This window comes from Felis catus, chromosome E1 (genome assembly GCF_018350175.1).
Source record: "Felis catus isolate Fca126 chromosome E1, F.catus_Fca126_mat1.0, whole genome shotgun sequence".
Classification (NCBI taxonomy): Eukaryota; Metazoa; Chordata; class Mammalia; order Carnivora; family Felidae; genus Felis; species Felis catus.
This window is the reverse complement of record NC_058381.1, coordinates 55133198-55151934: the sequence shown is the minus strand read 5'-3', so window position 1 is coordinate 55151934 and position 18737 is coordinate 55133198. Positions and strand designations below refer to the sequence as shown.

General features: G+C 46.1%; 1 protein-coding gene across 1 annotated transcript; it reads left to right on the top strand.

Annotated features, from left to right (window-relative positions):
* The first annotated feature begins 8510 nt into the window (after window positions 1-8510).
* Window positions 8511-17424, top strand: LOC101090473 (CMRF35-like molecule 2). The gene is made up of 4 exons (XM_023244065.2): window positions 8511-10263; window positions 12601-12945; window positions 14973-15084; window positions 15790-17424. The coding sequence occupies exons 1-4, from the start codon at window positions 10224-10226 to the stop codon at window positions 16055-16057; spliced, it is 765 nt and encodes a 254-aa protein (XP_023099833.1). The 5' UTR covers window positions 8511-10223; the 3' UTR covers window positions 16058-17424.
* Window positions 17425-18737: the final 1313 nt, after the last annotated feature.

The window sequence follows — 18737 nt, the reverse complement described above, 5'->3', positions numbered from 1 at the left end:
CTAGTGGGAGATCATGGGACCCCTTGTGCAGAATGAAAAGGTGTTTAGGGGGCAAAAGAGGAGCTTGTTATTATGAAAGGAAGGGAACGGGCTCTCTTCATCCCTCCCTTAATTCCATTATTTGGCAGAACAGTGGCACCCCCAAAGATGTCCCCATTGTAACCCCCAAAAGAACTTGCAAATATTTTACTTTTTATGGCAAAAAAATACTTTACAGATGTGATTAAGTTAAAGATCCTGAGATGGAGAGATTATCCTGGATTATCCAGTGGGCCCAATATTATTGTAAGCGTTCCTATGAAACAGAAGCTGGAGGGTCAGAGTCACAGAAAGAGATATGATAATGGGAGCCAAGGGTGGAGTGATGTGGGGCCATGAGCCACATGCAGGTGGAAGAAGTCAAGGAAGTGGATTCTGCCCTGGAGCTTCCAGAAGGAATGAAGCTCTGCTGACACTGTGACTTTGATCCTGCAAAACTAATTTCAGACTTCCAACCTCTAGAACTTTAAGACTGGTATACAATCCCCCCTCCTCTTTGTGACACCAAAAAGGGCATCTAGGTTAAGATTTGAACTGTGGAGGGATGTAAACCTTGGTTATAGCTGGACCAGAAACCATCCCCCAAGAGGACCTGTGTGTGACCACAGTGGACAGGCATTTCCCACAGGGCAGGGCTGGAGTTGTGGAAAAGCTATAGGATTGAAAGCAGAGGACAGCCTGGGATGGAGGGGTAACTGGCCTCCCAGGGATGGGTGCGTTCTGCCGTGTCTGGGTGGGGCCTCAGCAGGTGAGGGAACATGGTGCTATCAAACTCCCCTTGTGGCTGTGGTTTTGGGCCACTCTCTATTTCAGCAGGTCCTTCCCCTTTCCTGATAACTTTGCAGCTTAAAATGAAGAAGTAGCAGAGGAAGGAAGCAGATAACAAAATATGGACAGGAAGTGACAGTGTCCAGGGCTGGAACTCTTAGGCCAGATGTCAGACGAGAAGGATCTGGATGTTCTGGGGCCAGGGAGACAGAACCACCGGTCTATCTGTAGCTCGGCCCCCTCTCTGCCTTCAGGTGACTGGGGCTGGGACTTGTCACTTACTGAATCTTCCCTGGGAGGAGGAGGTGGAGAAAACGATGAAGGAAGTTCAGGCACACACAGGTCCCATGAGATCACCACCACCTAAGCAGATGGGCAGGAGGATATGGAGACCATGGCTATCACTGCACGGCACAGGCTGGGGTGGGGCATTTTGTCAGCCCACAGGTGTGTGTGTGTGTGCACTTGTGATAGCAGTTGCTAACATGACACCAGGGTCTGTGCCTAGCACTTGACATCATTGATCTCATTTATTCCTAACAACAGTCCTTAGGAGGTGGATACCACCATCATTATGAAGAAACTGGGGGCTACAGAGGTGCCAGGGAGGGAGAGGTGTACTCTCCTCAGCAGTGGGAGGCCAGTGGTTAAGGGGGACAACAGCCAAGCTTCCCATGAGAAACAGAGTAAGGACAAACCAGAGGCCTGGTGTTTGGGTGTGCAGGGCCTCATAGGAGTAGACCCCAATTCTCAAGAGGCCCAAAGGAGTGGCACAACATGTCTTGGGGCCGGGGAAGGTGACTGGGGCAACAGTAATGTGAGTGGTCAGGTGAATGAGCTACTGTAAGGCAGAATTAGCAATGACTTGGGTGTGCAGCCACCAGGCATCCAGGATCCACTGGGACGTGTGCAGGCAGCAAGTGACTGTTGATCACGCACCAGAAGGTCCCGTAGGCAGCCCTAGTTGTTGCCCTTGAGGATCCAAACAAAGGATCCGGAATTGGTCTTGAGCTGCACTGGAGAGTCTAGACAGAGGGATTTCAGTAAGATTTGAGGAATTACTATTTTTTTTTTTTTTTTACCGGACTGAACAAATCCATGCCAAACTGCTGGCCAGAATCTTCTGCATGTTGCTGTCTAGTTCTCCCAGCACCGTTTGTTAAAAAAGACTGTCTTTTTTCCATGGGATATTCTTTCCTGCTTGGTCAAAGATTAGTTGGCCATACATTCGTGGGTCCAATTCTGGAGTCTCTATTCTATTCCATTGGTCTATGTGTCTGTTTTTGTGCCAATACCATGCTGTCTTGATGATTACAGCTTTGTAGTAGAGGCTAAAGTCTGGGATTTGCTGGCCAGAATCAAAGGGGGAAGTCCCATCACCCAGTTTGTGAAAACTTTGCTCTGCTTAGTGAAACAGTTTCTGGTGGTAGACCCTGGCTGCAAGGATGAGACTCAATAGCCCAGTGCAGTCATTTTGCACAGCAACCTGTCAGGTTAAGTGTATGTTTACCCCAGAACCTGGAATCCGGAAATCCTGCTTTGGTGAAAATTTGACAGCAAGGAAGCCAACGAATCAGACTTCAAAAATTTCCTCATTTTCTTTCAAAACCACCAGCAACGTCTGCATTGTCCATACTCTGGTGTCTGGATTCGAGACTGGTTTGAGGACGCCATGCCTCTCCACTTTGGAGACACTATTTCTATGGTAATAACTTATTACTGTACAATTGCTGAAAGTGGAGGAGAGGTCCAGACACCTGTCTTTGGGAGGCAGCTCTCTTGTGTGGCTCCAGCTCCCTGCCCCGGTCCTTTCACTTCCTTCGAATCCTTTGAGGAATTTGTAGACTGTTTTCCACCACTTTCCATTCCCATGAACAGGTATATGGGTGTTCTGACTTCTCAACATCCTTGTCAAGACTCACTCTCAGACTTTTTGATGCTAGCCATTCTTGTGGGTATAAAGCAGTGTCTCACCGCGGTTTTGATTTGCATTCCATGATGGCTAGCATTTCCCTAATGATGTTGTCTGTCCTCCTCTTTGGACTGCCCCAGCTTTCTACCTCCTCCCTAGTGTGGTGGAGCAGATAGTAATAAGGGGAGTCTTGTCTTCTAGAAACTAAGCTTCTTCCCCTATGGCAGTTTCCCCCAAATGCATGTGTTTCAGTTTTTGGTGGAGATGGGCAGGCCCCAGCCCTAAGGGCCTCCTGCCCTCCCCTGGCAGAATGGCTCTGGGCAGTGGGTAGACACTGGATGGTAGTTCCCATGTCATAGAAGCCATGCTGTGGATTGTGCAGCCTGTGGCCCCCAACTGCAAAGCATTGGTAAGACATTGGGGTGATGGAGGTGGGGAAGAGGGTGTGCTTCCTTTTGGGAAAGTGATCTCCCTACTTCTTGGTCACTAAGCTCTTGGTCAGTTTGCTGCTTCCTCTACTGGCTTTCCCCTCAAATCCCAAAGGATAACAAACCAGATTGGAGTTTGTGAACTTGATTTGATGAAGTCTGGTATCAGGACCTCCTTCTGCCTCTGTCTTCTTATCTATAAACTAAGAATAATGGTACCTGCCTTACAGCTTTGCTGTGAACTTCAGAAATAATTTTGGAGAACCCGTTAGCACTGTGCTCGGGGAAGAGAAGCAGTTATTGTTATAATCGGGACACCTGCCTAGCCCCTCCTGGGTGTTGCAGTTCTAGTTTCCTGTCTCCCTGAGATGCTGTAGGTCTGCCCAGCCCACACTTTTCTCAGAAACTTCAGATCTTATCCCTGCACTGCCAATTTCTCACTCAGCTTCCGGCTGGAATATTTGGTTTTCCACTTACAGGCAGAATCTTGCCAGGAAGAAAGGCCCAAACCTTTTGATGGTGGAACAGAACTCACGGATCTGGCCACCATTCCCTTCCCTTTCTCCACAGGAAGTGAGAAATATCTGTGATGCTTTGGGCTTTGAGACCCAGAAGCTTACATTTATTAATTAAAAAAATTACGTGTGTCTTCTTCCAAATATTAAACTTTAGCATTTTCAATAAATGTAATAACCATATTAATAATGATGATTTAGACATAGATTCTAAAGTTTAACAGGTTTCCTACTGTTATTTCCTTTATACCCACATCTTTTTCAAATTTCAATTCTTTGGATTGACTTCTCGGTTGGGTGGAGTACTTTGAGACTTTTTTTTTTAACATAGTATAAATGGATAATGCACATTTGGAGTCCTTGCATTTTTGAAATATCTTTCTGTTTTTGTCTACAAGGTAGAGCATTCTTGGACATTGATTTTCTGTCTTGAAATTCCATAGACATTACTCCACTGCATATATATTTAATTGTACACACACACACATGCATTTAATTGTAAGATACACATGGAAAAGACTACATAAAACATATGTACCATTTACATAATAATCATAAAGCAATTTTTATATAGCTACCAATGAGGTCAAGAAATAGAACATTGTCAGTACCCCAGATATCTGCTTTCTGTTCGTACCCTCTCCCTTCTCCACTAGATATATGCATTACTCTGATAGTTGTGACATTCATTTCCTTGATTTTTAAACATCAACCGTATTGTAGTACATTTCACATATAAGAAAATGCACCCATTTTATATGTACAGTTCAATGAGTTTTGACCATCTCCTTCCCTGTGACCAACACCACAATCAAGATATAGGACATTATCAATTACCGCAGAAAGTTCCCTTGTGCCCCTTTATAGACCATCCCTAACCCTGCTACAGGCAACTATTGATCTGATTTCTATCACCTCTATATGAATTTCATATAGTTTAGTCTTACCTACTTTGGGACTTCATATAGATGGGATAATATTGTAAATATATTCATGACTTGCTTCTTTCACTTAATATTATGCTTGAGATTCATCATGTTGCAGCTGTAGTGTGCCCATTTTCGCTGCTGAATAAGATTCCACTGTGTGATTATACCACATGTATTTATCCATTCTATTGTCGATGAACATTTGGTTGTTGTCAGATTTTGCAGTTATGATCAGGACTACATTCTACATTCACTTCTTGCATAAGAAAATAAGGACAGTGTATTAGTCACTTGTCTGTTCGCTCTTAGATCTACTCATTGGCATCTATCTATCATCTATCTATCTATCTATCTCTATCCATCCATCATCTATCTCTCTAGCTCTATCTTATCTATCTCTCAATCTATCTAGCTATTATGTATCTACATACCTATTCACAATAGTATATAGTCTCTTATTGTTAGGTAATTAGGGTCTATTGTTAGGTAATTATTGTTAGGTAATTAGGGTCTTTTCAATTTTTCACTAATATGTGCTCTCATTTCCAATTTTTTTCTTAGCCTAGATTATGCAAAGCAGAAATATGGGGCACAGAAAAAGGCCACTTTTATAATTCTTTACACCTATTGCTAAATTACATTGTAGAACCAGAGCAGTGTGTCACCCACAAGGAATATATGAGTTCCTATAGCACCACACCTTTGTCTGCCTTTACTACTACCTTAAAAACATCTTGACTAATGGGTCCCTGGGTGGCTCAGGCAGGTAAGCATTTGACTCTTGATTTTGGCTCAGGTCATGATCTCACAGTTTGTGGGATCAAGCCCCAAGTTGGGCTCTGCACTGACAGTGCAGAGCATGCTTGGGAATTCTCTCTCTCCCTCCCTTTCTCTCTGCCGCTTCTGTGCATGTGCTCGCTCCCTCTCACAAAAATAAATAAATAAACATGAAAAAAAGCCATCTTGACTAATTTGGGAAAATTTATAATTTAGTTGTTTTCATATATCCATGAATTTTCTTGCCAGTGAGGATAAACACTTATTTTTTCTGAATATTAGTCCTTTGCCTTTCTTTCTTCTTTTGAGAATTGCGGGTCCATGGTCTTTGCCAATTTTTCTTTTAAGGCTTTAGTATTTCTCATTTTGATTTGTATAAGCTTTACTGTTTTTGGCATTTTTCCCCCTATTTTATTATTTGCCTTTTTTTTAAACCACAGAAATGATTTAAATTTTATGTAATTAAATCTAGCTTTGTGCTTGTATTTCAAGTTCTGTGAGCAGCATGATGACACCCTGGAGACTGCCTGTCACAGGACATGACCCTGCAGTCTGCCCGTTCACACTCCTGGACGCCACACTGGCCAGCTCCTCCCCTTTGCTTCTAGCCCTTTCCAGCCATTGCCTCGTTTCTCTCTGCTTTTCTTCCCAGAGCTTCTTGTGAAACACTGTCTACACTGGCTGGCTCCATTTCCTCTTCCCTCCCTTTCCCCCCAGTCTTTCCCAATCTGTCTTGACAAGGACCACATCCCTCCTTCTAATCCTGTCCAGGGCATCTTGTCTTTCTGCATCTTACTTTACTTCTCTGTAGTGTTTGGTTCAGCCAATGGCTCTTCCTTCTGGAAATGTGTTCCTTTCCCTGCTTTCAGACTCTCCTGGTTTTCCTCTTGCTTCACTTTCCTCCTCCTTACTTTTTTTGCCACCTTTCTTCCTCAGTCCACACATGTTGCTGAACTTGGGAACCTGGGTCCTGGTGCTCTCAGGTAGCCCTGTGAACTTCTAAATGTGTGCCTCTCACCTGGACCACAGGTTGTACACTCAGCTCCTCACTAAGCATCTCCACTTGGACGTCTAACAGGCATTGAGAAACCCTTAGTGAAAGGAAAAGCATTTCAGGTAGAGGGAACAGCACATGCAAAGGCCCTGAAATGAGAAAGCATTTGATGTATTCAAAGAAAAGGAAGGGAACCAGTGAGTCTGTAGACTGATAGGTGGGTGGGAGGGGGCTGTATAAAGCAGTGGTGGGATAGAGGACCAGCGAGAGAGGAGGGGTAGACTTTGGTCATGTTGAGTGTGAGGTGCCAGAGCAGCCAGTCCCAAGGGCACAGCAGGGCCATGGGGAATTGGGGCTGGAGACACTGGGCAAGGAATCTGAGGTGCTGGTGGAGGAGCAAGTGGGAGCTGCTGCTTCCCCTTGAGGTGACATGGGGCTGTACCAAGCGGAGAAGCAGGGAGGGCCTAGAAGAGAGAGCCAGCTTCTCAGGCCACACCAAATGAGGCTGATGAGGACCAAGCAGAAGCATCCGGGTCTCTGACTGGGCCAGGTTGGACTCAGACTGAACCAAGACTGGCCTAAAGTCACTCTGTAGGTTGTTTGGACCCTGAAAAAATGATCATACATCTAAAGTAGCTGCCGTTGCCTCAGGATTCTGCTTCCAATTACTAGCAGGAATGATCTCTGGTGAGGGGCCTGTCCTCCAGACAAGAGGGTGGCAAACTCTTCTATCAGGGCCAGATAGGGGGCATCATGGGTTTTGTGGGCCAGCTACTCAATTCTGCCCTTGTAGCAGAAAAGCTGCCTCAGACAATATAGAAAGAAGCAAGTGTGGTTGTGTTCCCGTAAGACTTGTTTATACACTCTGAAATGGTAGTGTTGTGCAATTTTCATGTGTCATGAAATATTTTTCTTCTGATTTTTCTAACTGTTTAAAAATGTAAAAGCATTTGAGGAGTGCCTGGGTGGCTCAGTTGGTGAAGCATCTGACTTCTGCTCAGGTCATGATCTAGCGGTTCGTGGCTTCGAGGCCCGCGTCAGGCTCTGTGCTGACAGCTCGGAGCCTGGAACCTGCTTCAGATTCTGTGTCTTCCCCTCTCTCTGCCCCTCCCATGCTCATGCTCTCTCTCTATCTCCCAATAATAAACACTAAAAACATTTTTTTTTATATGTAAAAGTGTCCTTAGCTCACGGACTATAGAAAACCAGAGGGTGGCCAAGAGGCATGGTTGTGGTTTTGCATCCATGTCTCCCAAAGCCCTGCAAGCCTCGTCATTTGTCAACCTGATTTTATATTAATTACTTTACCCAAGCCTCCCATGCTATGGGAAACAGTGACTTTGGCTGTCACACCTCAGTGTAGTACTGTTTGGGTGCCAATTCTTATGGAAGACTCTGTAACTCCTGTGGCTCCAGGGGGCCAAGATACCTTGTTGCTCCCCTGAGGCTATCAGTGAAGTATGCCCTCGCTCCATTCTGGGGCTGTGGTGACCCTTCATGGATCCCAGTTTTGGGCAGGGAGCTCTGCTCCAGTTACCCATCTGGTATGGACCTAAGGCATAAGCTCCTGTCCCCTTGTGGTTGTTGAAATGCCAGCCCCTTTCCTCCTAAAGCCCGTATCCATTCTGATAGTTCCCATCAGCCATCTGGTATCAGATCCTGTTCATGGTCTTGGCTTTCAGTTCCCTTTACATTTCTGGCACTTGGGGATTTCTTTTGCTTTGCTTTGGTTTATTTGTTTATTTATTTATTTATTTATTTGAGAGAGAGAGAGAGAGAGAGAGAGAGAGTGCGCATGCGCACGAGTAGGGGAGGGGCAGAGGGAGAGGGAGACACAGAATCCCAAGCAGGCTCCGGGCTCAGAGCTGTCAGCACAGAGCCTGATGCTGACTCACGAACTCACGAACCATGAGATCATGACTTAAGCTGAAGTTTGACGCTTAACTGACTGAGCCACCCAGGACCTCCTCCTTTGCTTGATTTTGAATTCACTTAAGTATCAGAACCTTTGGAGTTGCATTTTATTTATTTTACTTTTATTAATTTTTCTTTTTAAAAAATTTTAGAGAGGGGAGACAGAGGGAGGGAAAGAGAAAGAGAGGGAGAGAGAGAGAGAAGAAAATCTAAAGTAGGCTCCATGCCTAGCACAAAGCCTGATGTAGAGTTCCATCCTACTACCCTGGGATCATGATCTGAGCCAAAATGAAGAGTTGGATGCTCAACTGACTGAGCTACCAAGATGCCCCTTGGGTTGCGTTTTAGATAGGATTTCCATGTTTGGAGCTACAAGACAGTCTGTGTATTGGCTCAGTCTACCATATTGCCTAGAATTTGTCCTTTCTTATTGGATAATGAAATGTGACCACATTAGACATATTTTATAAATTTTAAACCATTATTGCTTGCCTTTGCTCATTCCAATTTCCTTTATTTTATAAAAAAAAATTTCAAGGATCAGATTGGGGGGAAAAAAGAAAGCAGAAGAAAACAATGTAAAAGCAAGACCTAGGTGACTAAAGATCTGTTTGATTCTCTTGATGGGAGAATGGAAACCTCCAACTGTTGTCTGTGCTGAAGAACAGGGTACACAGAGTTGTGCCTACCATCAGTTCCACTCATTCTGGGTCCCCCAGTTGAGTGACTAGTCACATACATGCAAGCAGGAGCCATGTGGCTTTTTCCCTCTGGGGCTCAACATGTATACCATATTTCATTAGATATGGTAAAAGAAGGAAAATAAGAAATTGTGCCCTTACAGCAAGTTTGAAGTGACAGATAATCTGGTAGAGAGTTTCAAAAGATAGTGAAGGTTATAGGCTATGGGTATCAACCACTGGGAAAGAGAAGAAAATGATGGGGGTTATTTATCACTGGAATTACATGTTTAGATACCTGTGTCTTAGAGAAGAATATGCCTCTGGTGTGTAAGTTGAATTGGAGGGAATGTACAGCTGGTTGATAGACCAGATGAGAAGCTAGTCCTGTTCCAGGACTATTCTAAAGATATTTAACATTTTTACTGAGTAGTTACTACTATGTTCCAGGCACTGTGCCAAATGCTTTGTGTTTGTTCACTCATTTATTTCCTATGATGCAAGAATGGTTACCAACTACTCTACCTTATACATGAAGAAACTAGGGAAGAGAATGATTTAGCAACATGCCCAAGGGCACATGGGTAGTACATAATGGAGGTGGGATTTGAATCTGCATAACTCCAGAATCTAGACCCTTAACCAAAACCCTTATACTAAATTAGGTTGATAATGTACAAACAGGTTGAGCATCCTCACAGGAAATCAGAAAGTTGGGTCTGGAGCCAAGAGAGAGATTAGGTTAGAGGAAAGGGTATGAGGTCAACTGCCTGGAGGTTATGGTTGAGAGAGTTATGGGGAGTCCTCACCCCTGATCTTTAAGTGGGCATATTTTATGACCCCAAGGTAGGCAGCCAGAGAGCAGGAGCAGCTGGTTATGTCAAGCAAGCAAACCCAGACGGGAAGAAGAATGGGAGGCAGGTTCAAAGGCTCACCTCTGTTGGAGGTTTCATGTATTGGGATTGGCTTTCATGGAGGCTTGGGGTATGATCCAAACATTATATTGTCATTAGATGAAGCACAAATCAGCAGATTTCCCATGTTGTTCTTAGTCCATTCTCTGAAGTATCTCTTGTCATTCTTCTCCTGTTTCTAAGTAGGGCTTCAAATTAGGAAGTGTCTAGGAGAAGAAAAAGGAAGTAAATGAGAGAGAAACACAAAGGAAACTTGAACAAGTAGAAGGTGGATGCCCTAGGCTCTGTCACAAACACCTGGTTTCCAGCTGGGACTTGGATTTGCTGGGGACACTAGCCAGAGAGACGGGACCATGTGGCTGTCCCCAGCTCTGCTCCTTCTCTGCCTCTCAGGTGAGTGATGCTGGGGCTTTGGGTACCTGGCATTTCAGGGGGTGGAACAGTGGGCAGAAGGTCTATCCTGGGTTCAAGCCAGAGGTGAAGTCTCAGCAGACACAAAAGGACACATCCATTCATCCATCTGTGTATCCTTCTATCTACTCAGACATTCACCTACAGATCCTACATACACTTATTGAGCACCAGATGTGTGCCAGGAGCATTCTGGGTGCTGTGTTTAAGAGCAACTTCTGCAGTCAGAAACTCATAGTTGAATGAGGGAGTCAAGCCACTATGATACAGTGTTGAACTTGTTGTAGAAAGAGGCTTATTTATATGGTGTGGAGGTGCACAACAAGGGCCCCAAACACTGCTCTTGACCAGGTGCAGTTCTTCACTGACGCTCCACTGGACATTGGTCTTGAAAGATGAATAAATTGGCTGAGTGGAAAGTGGGAATAGCTTATGAAAAAGTGTAGAGATATTAAAGATCATGGAGATTTCAAAAATTAGCAATAGTTCTATCTTGTCAGAGCTTAGTTTAAAGGGGTTGGAAAGGTTTGTTAGTAGGAATTAATGAAGGATCTAAAATGGCATCCTCCGCACCCACCTCAGACCCTTTCTGGAACAAGATGTAGTTCAGGCAGATAAATAAAATTGTCCATTGAAGGTTGGAGTTTCAGAATAGAAACTGTTAAAAATAGGCATTTAACATGGACGAGAGCCCATTCTCTACAGGAAGTAAGTTTAGGGTAAAAATCAGACGGTATTCTTCATGTTTGTAGAATAATTTTTACGACATGGAACCTGCCCAACATAATCATGGACTGTTCCAGAATAGTGAGTGGAAAAGGCAGAGGTTTAAAGGAAGAATACCAGCTGGGTGCAACTGGCCAAAACATAATTTTCTTTTCAGTAACACGGTAGAGTAGACAGGATGATCTTCAAGGCCCCCCAGAGTCCTCATAGCCCCGAGATCTTAGACTCAGAAAGACGTTTAAAAGAGATGCATCTCATTACACGTGGGAGGTGCTCAAAATGTCTTGAATGAGGGTGACGATGATAATAGATGTTTTCTGAGTTACCGTAATTAATGAAATGGGCATCCAAAGCAGTAGTGGCTGAAGCCAGCTTGCATCGGCTCATGAGAACTGATTATGGGCTTATCTTCCCAACCCCGTGTCCAGTGACAGCATGTTGTTGGCCTGAAATCAGTCGTGGTGAGAGCATTTACACCACAGAAATTGGCAAACGGTATAAACCATGGCTACTCCTCGACTCCCCTCACCCCGCCTTGTTCCTTACCCAGAGTCAGTTTACTGGCCTATCACGGCTTGCTCACATCTGCTTGCTTAAATCTGATATAATTGTCTAAGTGCCCTAGCCTGGGTGCAATTAAACTGGACTGGAAACCTCTTCCCACTCCTTCATGTGGACTGGCTGACCTCTCCAGACGCACGTGGGCTGACCCTAGGATTCCTCCTGGGTCCAGGTTGAAACTTTGGAGTCACTTATGAATTTTGGTTCTTTTTTTTCCATCCCAGCTCCTGGCTCAGCTCCTTCCTGCTTGTCCCTACTTTCTCCCACCCACCACACACTGGAGTTATAAACACCATTTGGAAATGTGTGACCACTTTACATTTTTATAGAGGGCACCCCAAAGAGTTGTATGGCTAGCCTGAGAGAGGAAGGGGAGAAAGTTGTAAAGAAAGATGGTGAGGCTCTGGGTACTGTGATGGGGGGTCAATGGGAGGGAGTCAGCTCATGCACCAAACCTCTGTTGAGAAGCCTAATAGGGTCTCCTTGGGACTGAGCCCTTCTCAGCAATGCGTCACTCCTCCCTCAAGTGTAGTCTGGATGAGAGCCAGGGGTTTACTTTTCCTCTCTTGAGAACATGTGGAGAGCAGAGTAAACAAGAAGTTGTACTCTTGCAGAACAAGTTTGAATTGCAGAAAACCTAGAATGCAGAGCCTCTCTCCAAAGGGAAATATTTTTGTGTGTGACTGAATTTCACATCTGGCAAAGGCTGCCAGTCTAAGGACAGGGCAAGACAGTCAGCTCACTCTGCTGAGAACTAGCTTTGTTCCAATTCTCCCTGTCCCCAAGGGCTGGCATCCCTGTGTGGTTACTTAGTGTTCTGGGCTTAGAGAGCACAGGTCTCTACTCATCTTTCTGGCTGTAGTCTCCAAACCTTCTGGCTTAGATCCTAAGTTCAGATGTCCCTTCAGGTCCCCATACCTGAGCCTGGAACCACCTATACTTTCTTGGCAAGTTTCCCCTTGGGCTTCAGGCATACAGCTACTGAGGGGACCCATTGAGATAGAGTCCTGGGACATGGCTTGTGTTTTCCAGGCTCTTTGTCCCTGACGGGCCCCAGCTCTGTGACAGGCACCTTGGGTGGCTCTCTGAGTGTGCAGTGTCAGTATGAGGAAGAGTACCAGAGTTATAAAAAATACTGGTGCCGAGGGCAGAATGAGGGCACATGTGACAATATTGTGGAGACCCAGGGAGAAGCGAAAGAAAAGAATGGTCGTGTGTCTATCAGAGACCATGCTGATCGCCTCACCTTCATCGTGACCATGGAGAACCTCACTGCAGACGATGCTGGGTCCTACTGGTGTAGAGTTCGGAAAACATGGTACCTGGGCTTCTGGTCATCTGGCACTTCAGTCCAGGTTAAGGTGTCTGTTTCCCCAGGTAAGAGATCTTCTCACTCCATCAGCGGAGCTTATGGGACATGACTGAACATGGGGATGAGGATGGGTGCCATACTGAAGAATGTCTTTAGGCCTTGTCTAGTCCTTAGCCCCAGTGGTGTTGGGAAGAGCCTATGATGAGGGCAGAGAGAGAGGTGACTGACCCTTTAGCCTTGGCATGGGTGGGGGTGAGTAGCCCAAGTTGCCCTTACTCTCTCACTCCATTGCCTGGGAGGCCCCTCCCTGCTGGACCAAGGCTATTTCCACCATGCCCTTTGGAAACCTGCACTAAAGGAAATAAACTCTTTGTATATGCATCTTCAGCTTGCTCACAGAACATTCCCTCTACTATACTGTCCTGAAATTAACCTCACTCCTCTCATTTCAAAAAATAAGCTTCTTGAGTGAAAGCTGCTCCTTCTCCTACCTCGATGTGCTATAGGGCTGTGAAGCTGTGTCCAAATTCTCCCACCCCTTCATTACAGCTTTCAACCTATTACTGTCCTATCTGCCTCCTTTAACACTTTTGTCACATGGCCACACCCCTCTACCTCTCCTTTGCATGGCCTTCCATTAGCTTCTAGTTTACTCCCTAATCCCTGCCATTGTCTTGGGAGTTTTTAATGAATAACTAGTCCAACATCCTTTTCCTGGGTTCCATGACCTTCTTGACTGCAGTGGCCCACATTTCCACTTTCCAGAATTCCACTCCATGGCAACGTTGCACAGCTTGCTGTCACCCCACACTGGTCCATGTTCAGAACCCTACACTCAGACATTGTACTTTTGGACAGCTTTCTGTGCATCAGCTTTCCCACACCCTCATCCCCACTGGCCCTATCTATTCTCAACCTCACATATGCCTCCAATCCTTTGATGTCTCTCTCCATTCTCTCCCCATTTATTACCCATCCTGCTCCTGCCCTGATCTCATTTCCTTCCTCAACCCTCATGAAAGACTACATTTTCTTCTCTCACCAGTACCCTCCACTCTTGTGCACCATTTCCCTACCTACTTCTCAAAAACTTCATCCCTGGATCCATCTTAAAATTAGGGTGAGCAACCATTGGGGGTTGCCCAGGACTGGCAAGTTCCTTGGGAGGCAGGACTTTCAGTGCTACAACTGGAAAAGTCCCAGGCAAGCTAGGGCAAATTGATGTCCTACCTAAAATCTATTTGCTCCAGTACTGCTGAAGAATAGTCACAGAAGGCACCTATGGGTGTCAATACAAATTCATGGTTTCTAATATGACCCTCCTGTTCTTCTACCTTACTCAGGGAGTACGGGATACCAGACATGAACTCTCTCAATTTCTTTTCTTCTGCGCTTACACACTTCTGTGCTGCTTAACTCATTCTTCCGTCTTTCCCTTCTAGGTGGAAGGAAGTTTCCTTCTGTTCAATAACAGTCATCCTGAAGCTGGCTTCTCACCTCCTTGCCTCTCCATTCCCTTGAGCAAAATTCTCTCTTTGCGCATCTGTATCCTTCTTCCATTGATTATCCACACTCTTTACCTCAACCTGGAAACAGGCTCGAGTCCTAAAACTATCTTGTAATCCCTGCGGCCTCCGCTAGGCATCACCATCCCTCATGTCTTTCCTTTGTCTGCCTGGAAGGTAGCTGAGGTCCATGTCCTCCTTTGTGCTCCTGCTGCACCTGATGAAGTCTGCCCCTGTACTCACTTTCTATTGACCTGACTCCATCTATTTAGACTCATCCCTGTCCCTCCTCCCTCTGGGGCTCCTCGTCAGCTGGGGAAGCCCCTGAGAGACCCCTGCTGTCACCCCAGGCAGAGTCAGACTTGGGATGGAAAGAAAGACCTGGCACTTGCTAGAGGTGGCTTTTACGACCAGTTCTGAAAAAGTCTCACTTGGTCCCTGAGGGGCTCACTCCATCCAGGAGGTGGCCTGGGTCTAGCTTCAGAGTCCCTTTTGTGAGTGGGTGATGGTGTGCAACATTGGGTCCAAATGGGCACTTCATGCATGGCTAGGGAGAGGGCAGCACCTGATGTGTGACTTGTCTCTAGCACCAAGTAAAACCGCAGAGGAGACCACATGTCAAGCTGCATCTGACATCTTTCCGGGGCTGAGTACCAAGCAGAACTTCAGTGCTGAGGAAGTGTTGACCCACTGCTCAGGGTAAGGGATCACAACCTACAGATCACAGAAGAAGGGGTTCAGAAGCCTTATGGGACCTTTGGGTGGGGGCTGACGACACACCATGCTCTTTTTACCTCACTGTCTCTTGGGTTTTCTTCCAGTTCTGGTCCTGATTTTTACATTCTCCATGGCTGCATGGGGATTCCTCACGGAAAATACCACTTGTTCTGTGAACCCTCTCCCACATGGGGCAGCTACAGGGAACCAGGAGGCTGGTTCAGGTGGATGTGCAGCCTCTCCCACCCCACCCCACCCCCTCTACTTCTCCACCTGGTTCTGGACTCCAGGTTCTGGTTCTGTCCTCCCAATCCGGGCTTGCCTCCAGAGGTCTTGGCTGTATCATAGATCCTATACCAGGAGCCGCTTGTGGGGTCCAGGGCAGGGAGATGGACTGGCTCCAGGCTGTTTTTCTCCTCCCAAAGATACCCAGAAAAGGCCATGATGTTTCTGTCAGGTCCTGCAGGACAGAGGATAAGGGTCAGGACTTTAAAGTGAGGGTGGGGGTGGCTTTCACGATCAAGGGAGGGGAGGGGGCCCAGAGAAGTGCTGCCCTGACACATGTCCTTTCCAGGTTTGATCCTAAGTGATTTGGGCTCAGGTTGCAGGGACAGGTGGGAAGAGAAGGGTCCTGGCCCCACTCCCTTGAGGAGGCAGCTCACTTTCTGTCCCTATTTCCCTGGACAGGTCCTCATCCAGCAGTGTCCACTTGCTGCTCCTGGTCTTCCTGAAGCTTCCCCTGTTCTTGACATTGGTGGGTGCTGTCCTCTGGGTGAACAGGCCTCTGAAGGGCCCTGGAGGAAGTCAGCCTGACAAAAAGAAGCCATCACGTAGTGCACCATTCCCAGGAAAGCCCTGTCCAGGAATACAGCCCTTCAGACCAGATAGAAGAGACCTTCAGACTCTGGACTCCAGGGCAGGGGGGCAGCAGTCCCTGGATTCTGGAGGCACCTAAGTCTTCTGGAGATATTGTTCCTGTGTCTCAAGGGAGAATCCTGGATCTTGGATGACACTTGCTGCAAGTGCTCAGGTGCAGGAAGGATGAGTCTCCTGGGCCAGTGTTTGGGGTCCTTCTCTCTCTATCCCAGATCCCTTGGCCCCTTGCTTTTATGCCTACCTCTCAAGGGCAAGAATTCTCTAGAAGTTACTGGAAAGTCCAGCCCTTTACTCTTTTCATTGCCACAAAAGCTCCTCAGCTCAGTGTCTCCCAGGGTAATAACCACCTCCTCCCCGTAGCCAGGAGGCTCCCTGAGGACTTACCCCTCATAGTCTCAATCTTTGGGCTCAACAGGACTTCAACCTCACTTGTGTCCCTGTGATCAGGGAATGTACGCTGTGTTCAAACATCTCTGCCTGGGCCGGCCATAACTGACGAGCTTTCAGTTAAAGCCCTGGCGCTGGTTGGAGCTGCAGTGGGTGCCCCCAATATCACTCCCAGAATTCTCCACCCTGGTGGGCCTCCTGCACACAGGGCTGGTGGACAGTCCACTGTAGCAGAAGTGTGGCTGAAGCCACCTGTCAACAGTTGGTGCTTTCCATAGGAGAAGCAGACAGTTTTCTAAAGACAAGGACACGGAGGTGAGGAGTACCTCCCCACATCAGGTTGACATGATGCCACAGCCACCACGGGGTACACCAGCCCTGGAAAGGGCTCTGTTGGATTTGAATGCTTGTCAACGGCTCCCTCCCTGAAGTTTGCAGCGAGGCGCACAGTCTGTTATAAGCACGTGTCACCATCTTCACTCAACTCATTGTGTGTGGAGCAGCCCTCTAGTCTCCACCAAGCCCAAGCCTTCCCTGGGCTAGTGATGCCAGTTTCCAGAAAACACTCCAAGCTCCGGAGCACTGAGTTTGCAGGCAGGGCCGCCACACTTAGAACCTGAACCCTGGCGTGGCTCCCACAAGGGCAGGGCCATTTGTGACACCTCAAGGAGAGCTGGGACTGGCCCAGGACTTGGCTGAAGGAGAAATTCAACCAAGGAGGCACATCCAGACCTTATTAATAAAACACAGACAGGGCGGTGTAGGAAGCACAATGATGGGCAAGAAAGAAGCTTATGATGTACTTTATTCTGTTCCAAAATTATTTCAAGCATTCTCGTTTCTTCACTTTCCAGATAAATTTTCAAGTAAACTTGTGTATGATCGGAATCGTGTTAAACTTATAGATCAATACTGGGAACATTGACATCTTTACTATGTTGAGTCTTCCAGTCCATAAACATGGTATCTCTTGCAATTTAGTTAAATATTCCTTGGCTTCTATCACCAGTGTTTTGTAAATTTAAGTATTTGGATGTTACATGTGTTCTATTAGATTTACACCTGGGTATTGTGTCTTCTTTTTGAGCACTCGTGAACAACACTGTACTTTTCCTTTCATTTTCTACATGCTCATTGCTAGTTTACAAGTAAGATTGTGTGTGTAGGTGTGTATATGTGTGTGTGTATGCGTATGTGTTTATGTATGTATGTATATGTGTTGGTATATATGTGTGTATGTGTGAGTGTGTGTATGTGTGTGCATGCATGTGTGTGTATGTGTGTGTATGTATGTATGTGTATATATGTATGTATGTGTGTGTGTATCGATCTTTATTCCTGTGACTTGTTAAATTCATTTACCAGTTCTAGCAGTTTGGTAAAAATTTTTTGATAGATTCCTTGGGATTTTCTACACAATTATGTTGCCTGCACAAAGGCACAGTTTTATTTTTTCCTTCCTAATCTGTGTGCTTTAGTGGTGTCCCGGAACCCTAGGAGCCCCTGGAAGGTCTTAAACACTCTGATGACCCTGTGGAGCATGTAGCATCGTGGACCCACTGTTTTCTGGCATTTCTGCTTTTAAAAGAGAAGTCAGGAGTGAAATGGCTCATGTGTACATATAGGCAACAACCTCCACTCAAATAAATATTGTGATCCAAGCAAAACCTATTCATAAGTTCATACAATTCTCGGATGCGGTCTGTGACCAGTGAGTAAAGCAGAGAAAGTGCAGAGCATCGTTGTGTCTGCCTACTACTTGCACTGGGGCCACATGGTGCCCCCAGCAGGCTTGGGACCTGACCTGTCCAGTGCACAGATGGACTCACAGTATTGTGATGTGGACCTCCTTGGGGCAGGTCCAAGTCTGCTCCCTGGCCTTATGACTGGGGGCCCGGGGCCTCAGCCCTTCTGGGCCCCTCGTTCTTTAATCTGATGTGAAGGCACTATATTTAGATTCTTCCAGGTGGCAGCTCTAAACCGGGACTGTAAATTTCTTGACACTCCTGTTATTGAGAGTTGAGGGTGTGTCCCCTCCCCTTGAGTCTGGGTGGGCCAGGGCTGTGAGGTCAGTAGCTTAGAGCAGATTCCCAACTTTTCCCCCTAATTATCCTCCTAAGGATATCCTCCTAAGGAGGTTGTTTAGTAATTTTCTTTTATTAGAACCCACCCCCCCCCTGCCATGGGTATGAAATTTTAATACCAAAGATATACTATACGCCTATGTTCTATATATCGATCAGTCGATCCATCTATCAACTGATCATCTATGTTTTGTATATAAAAATAATTTTTTGGTATAAAAACAGCATTTTTTTCACCCCCTGAAAAACAGCGTTCATTGCCATTGGACATCAGAATGCATGGATAGA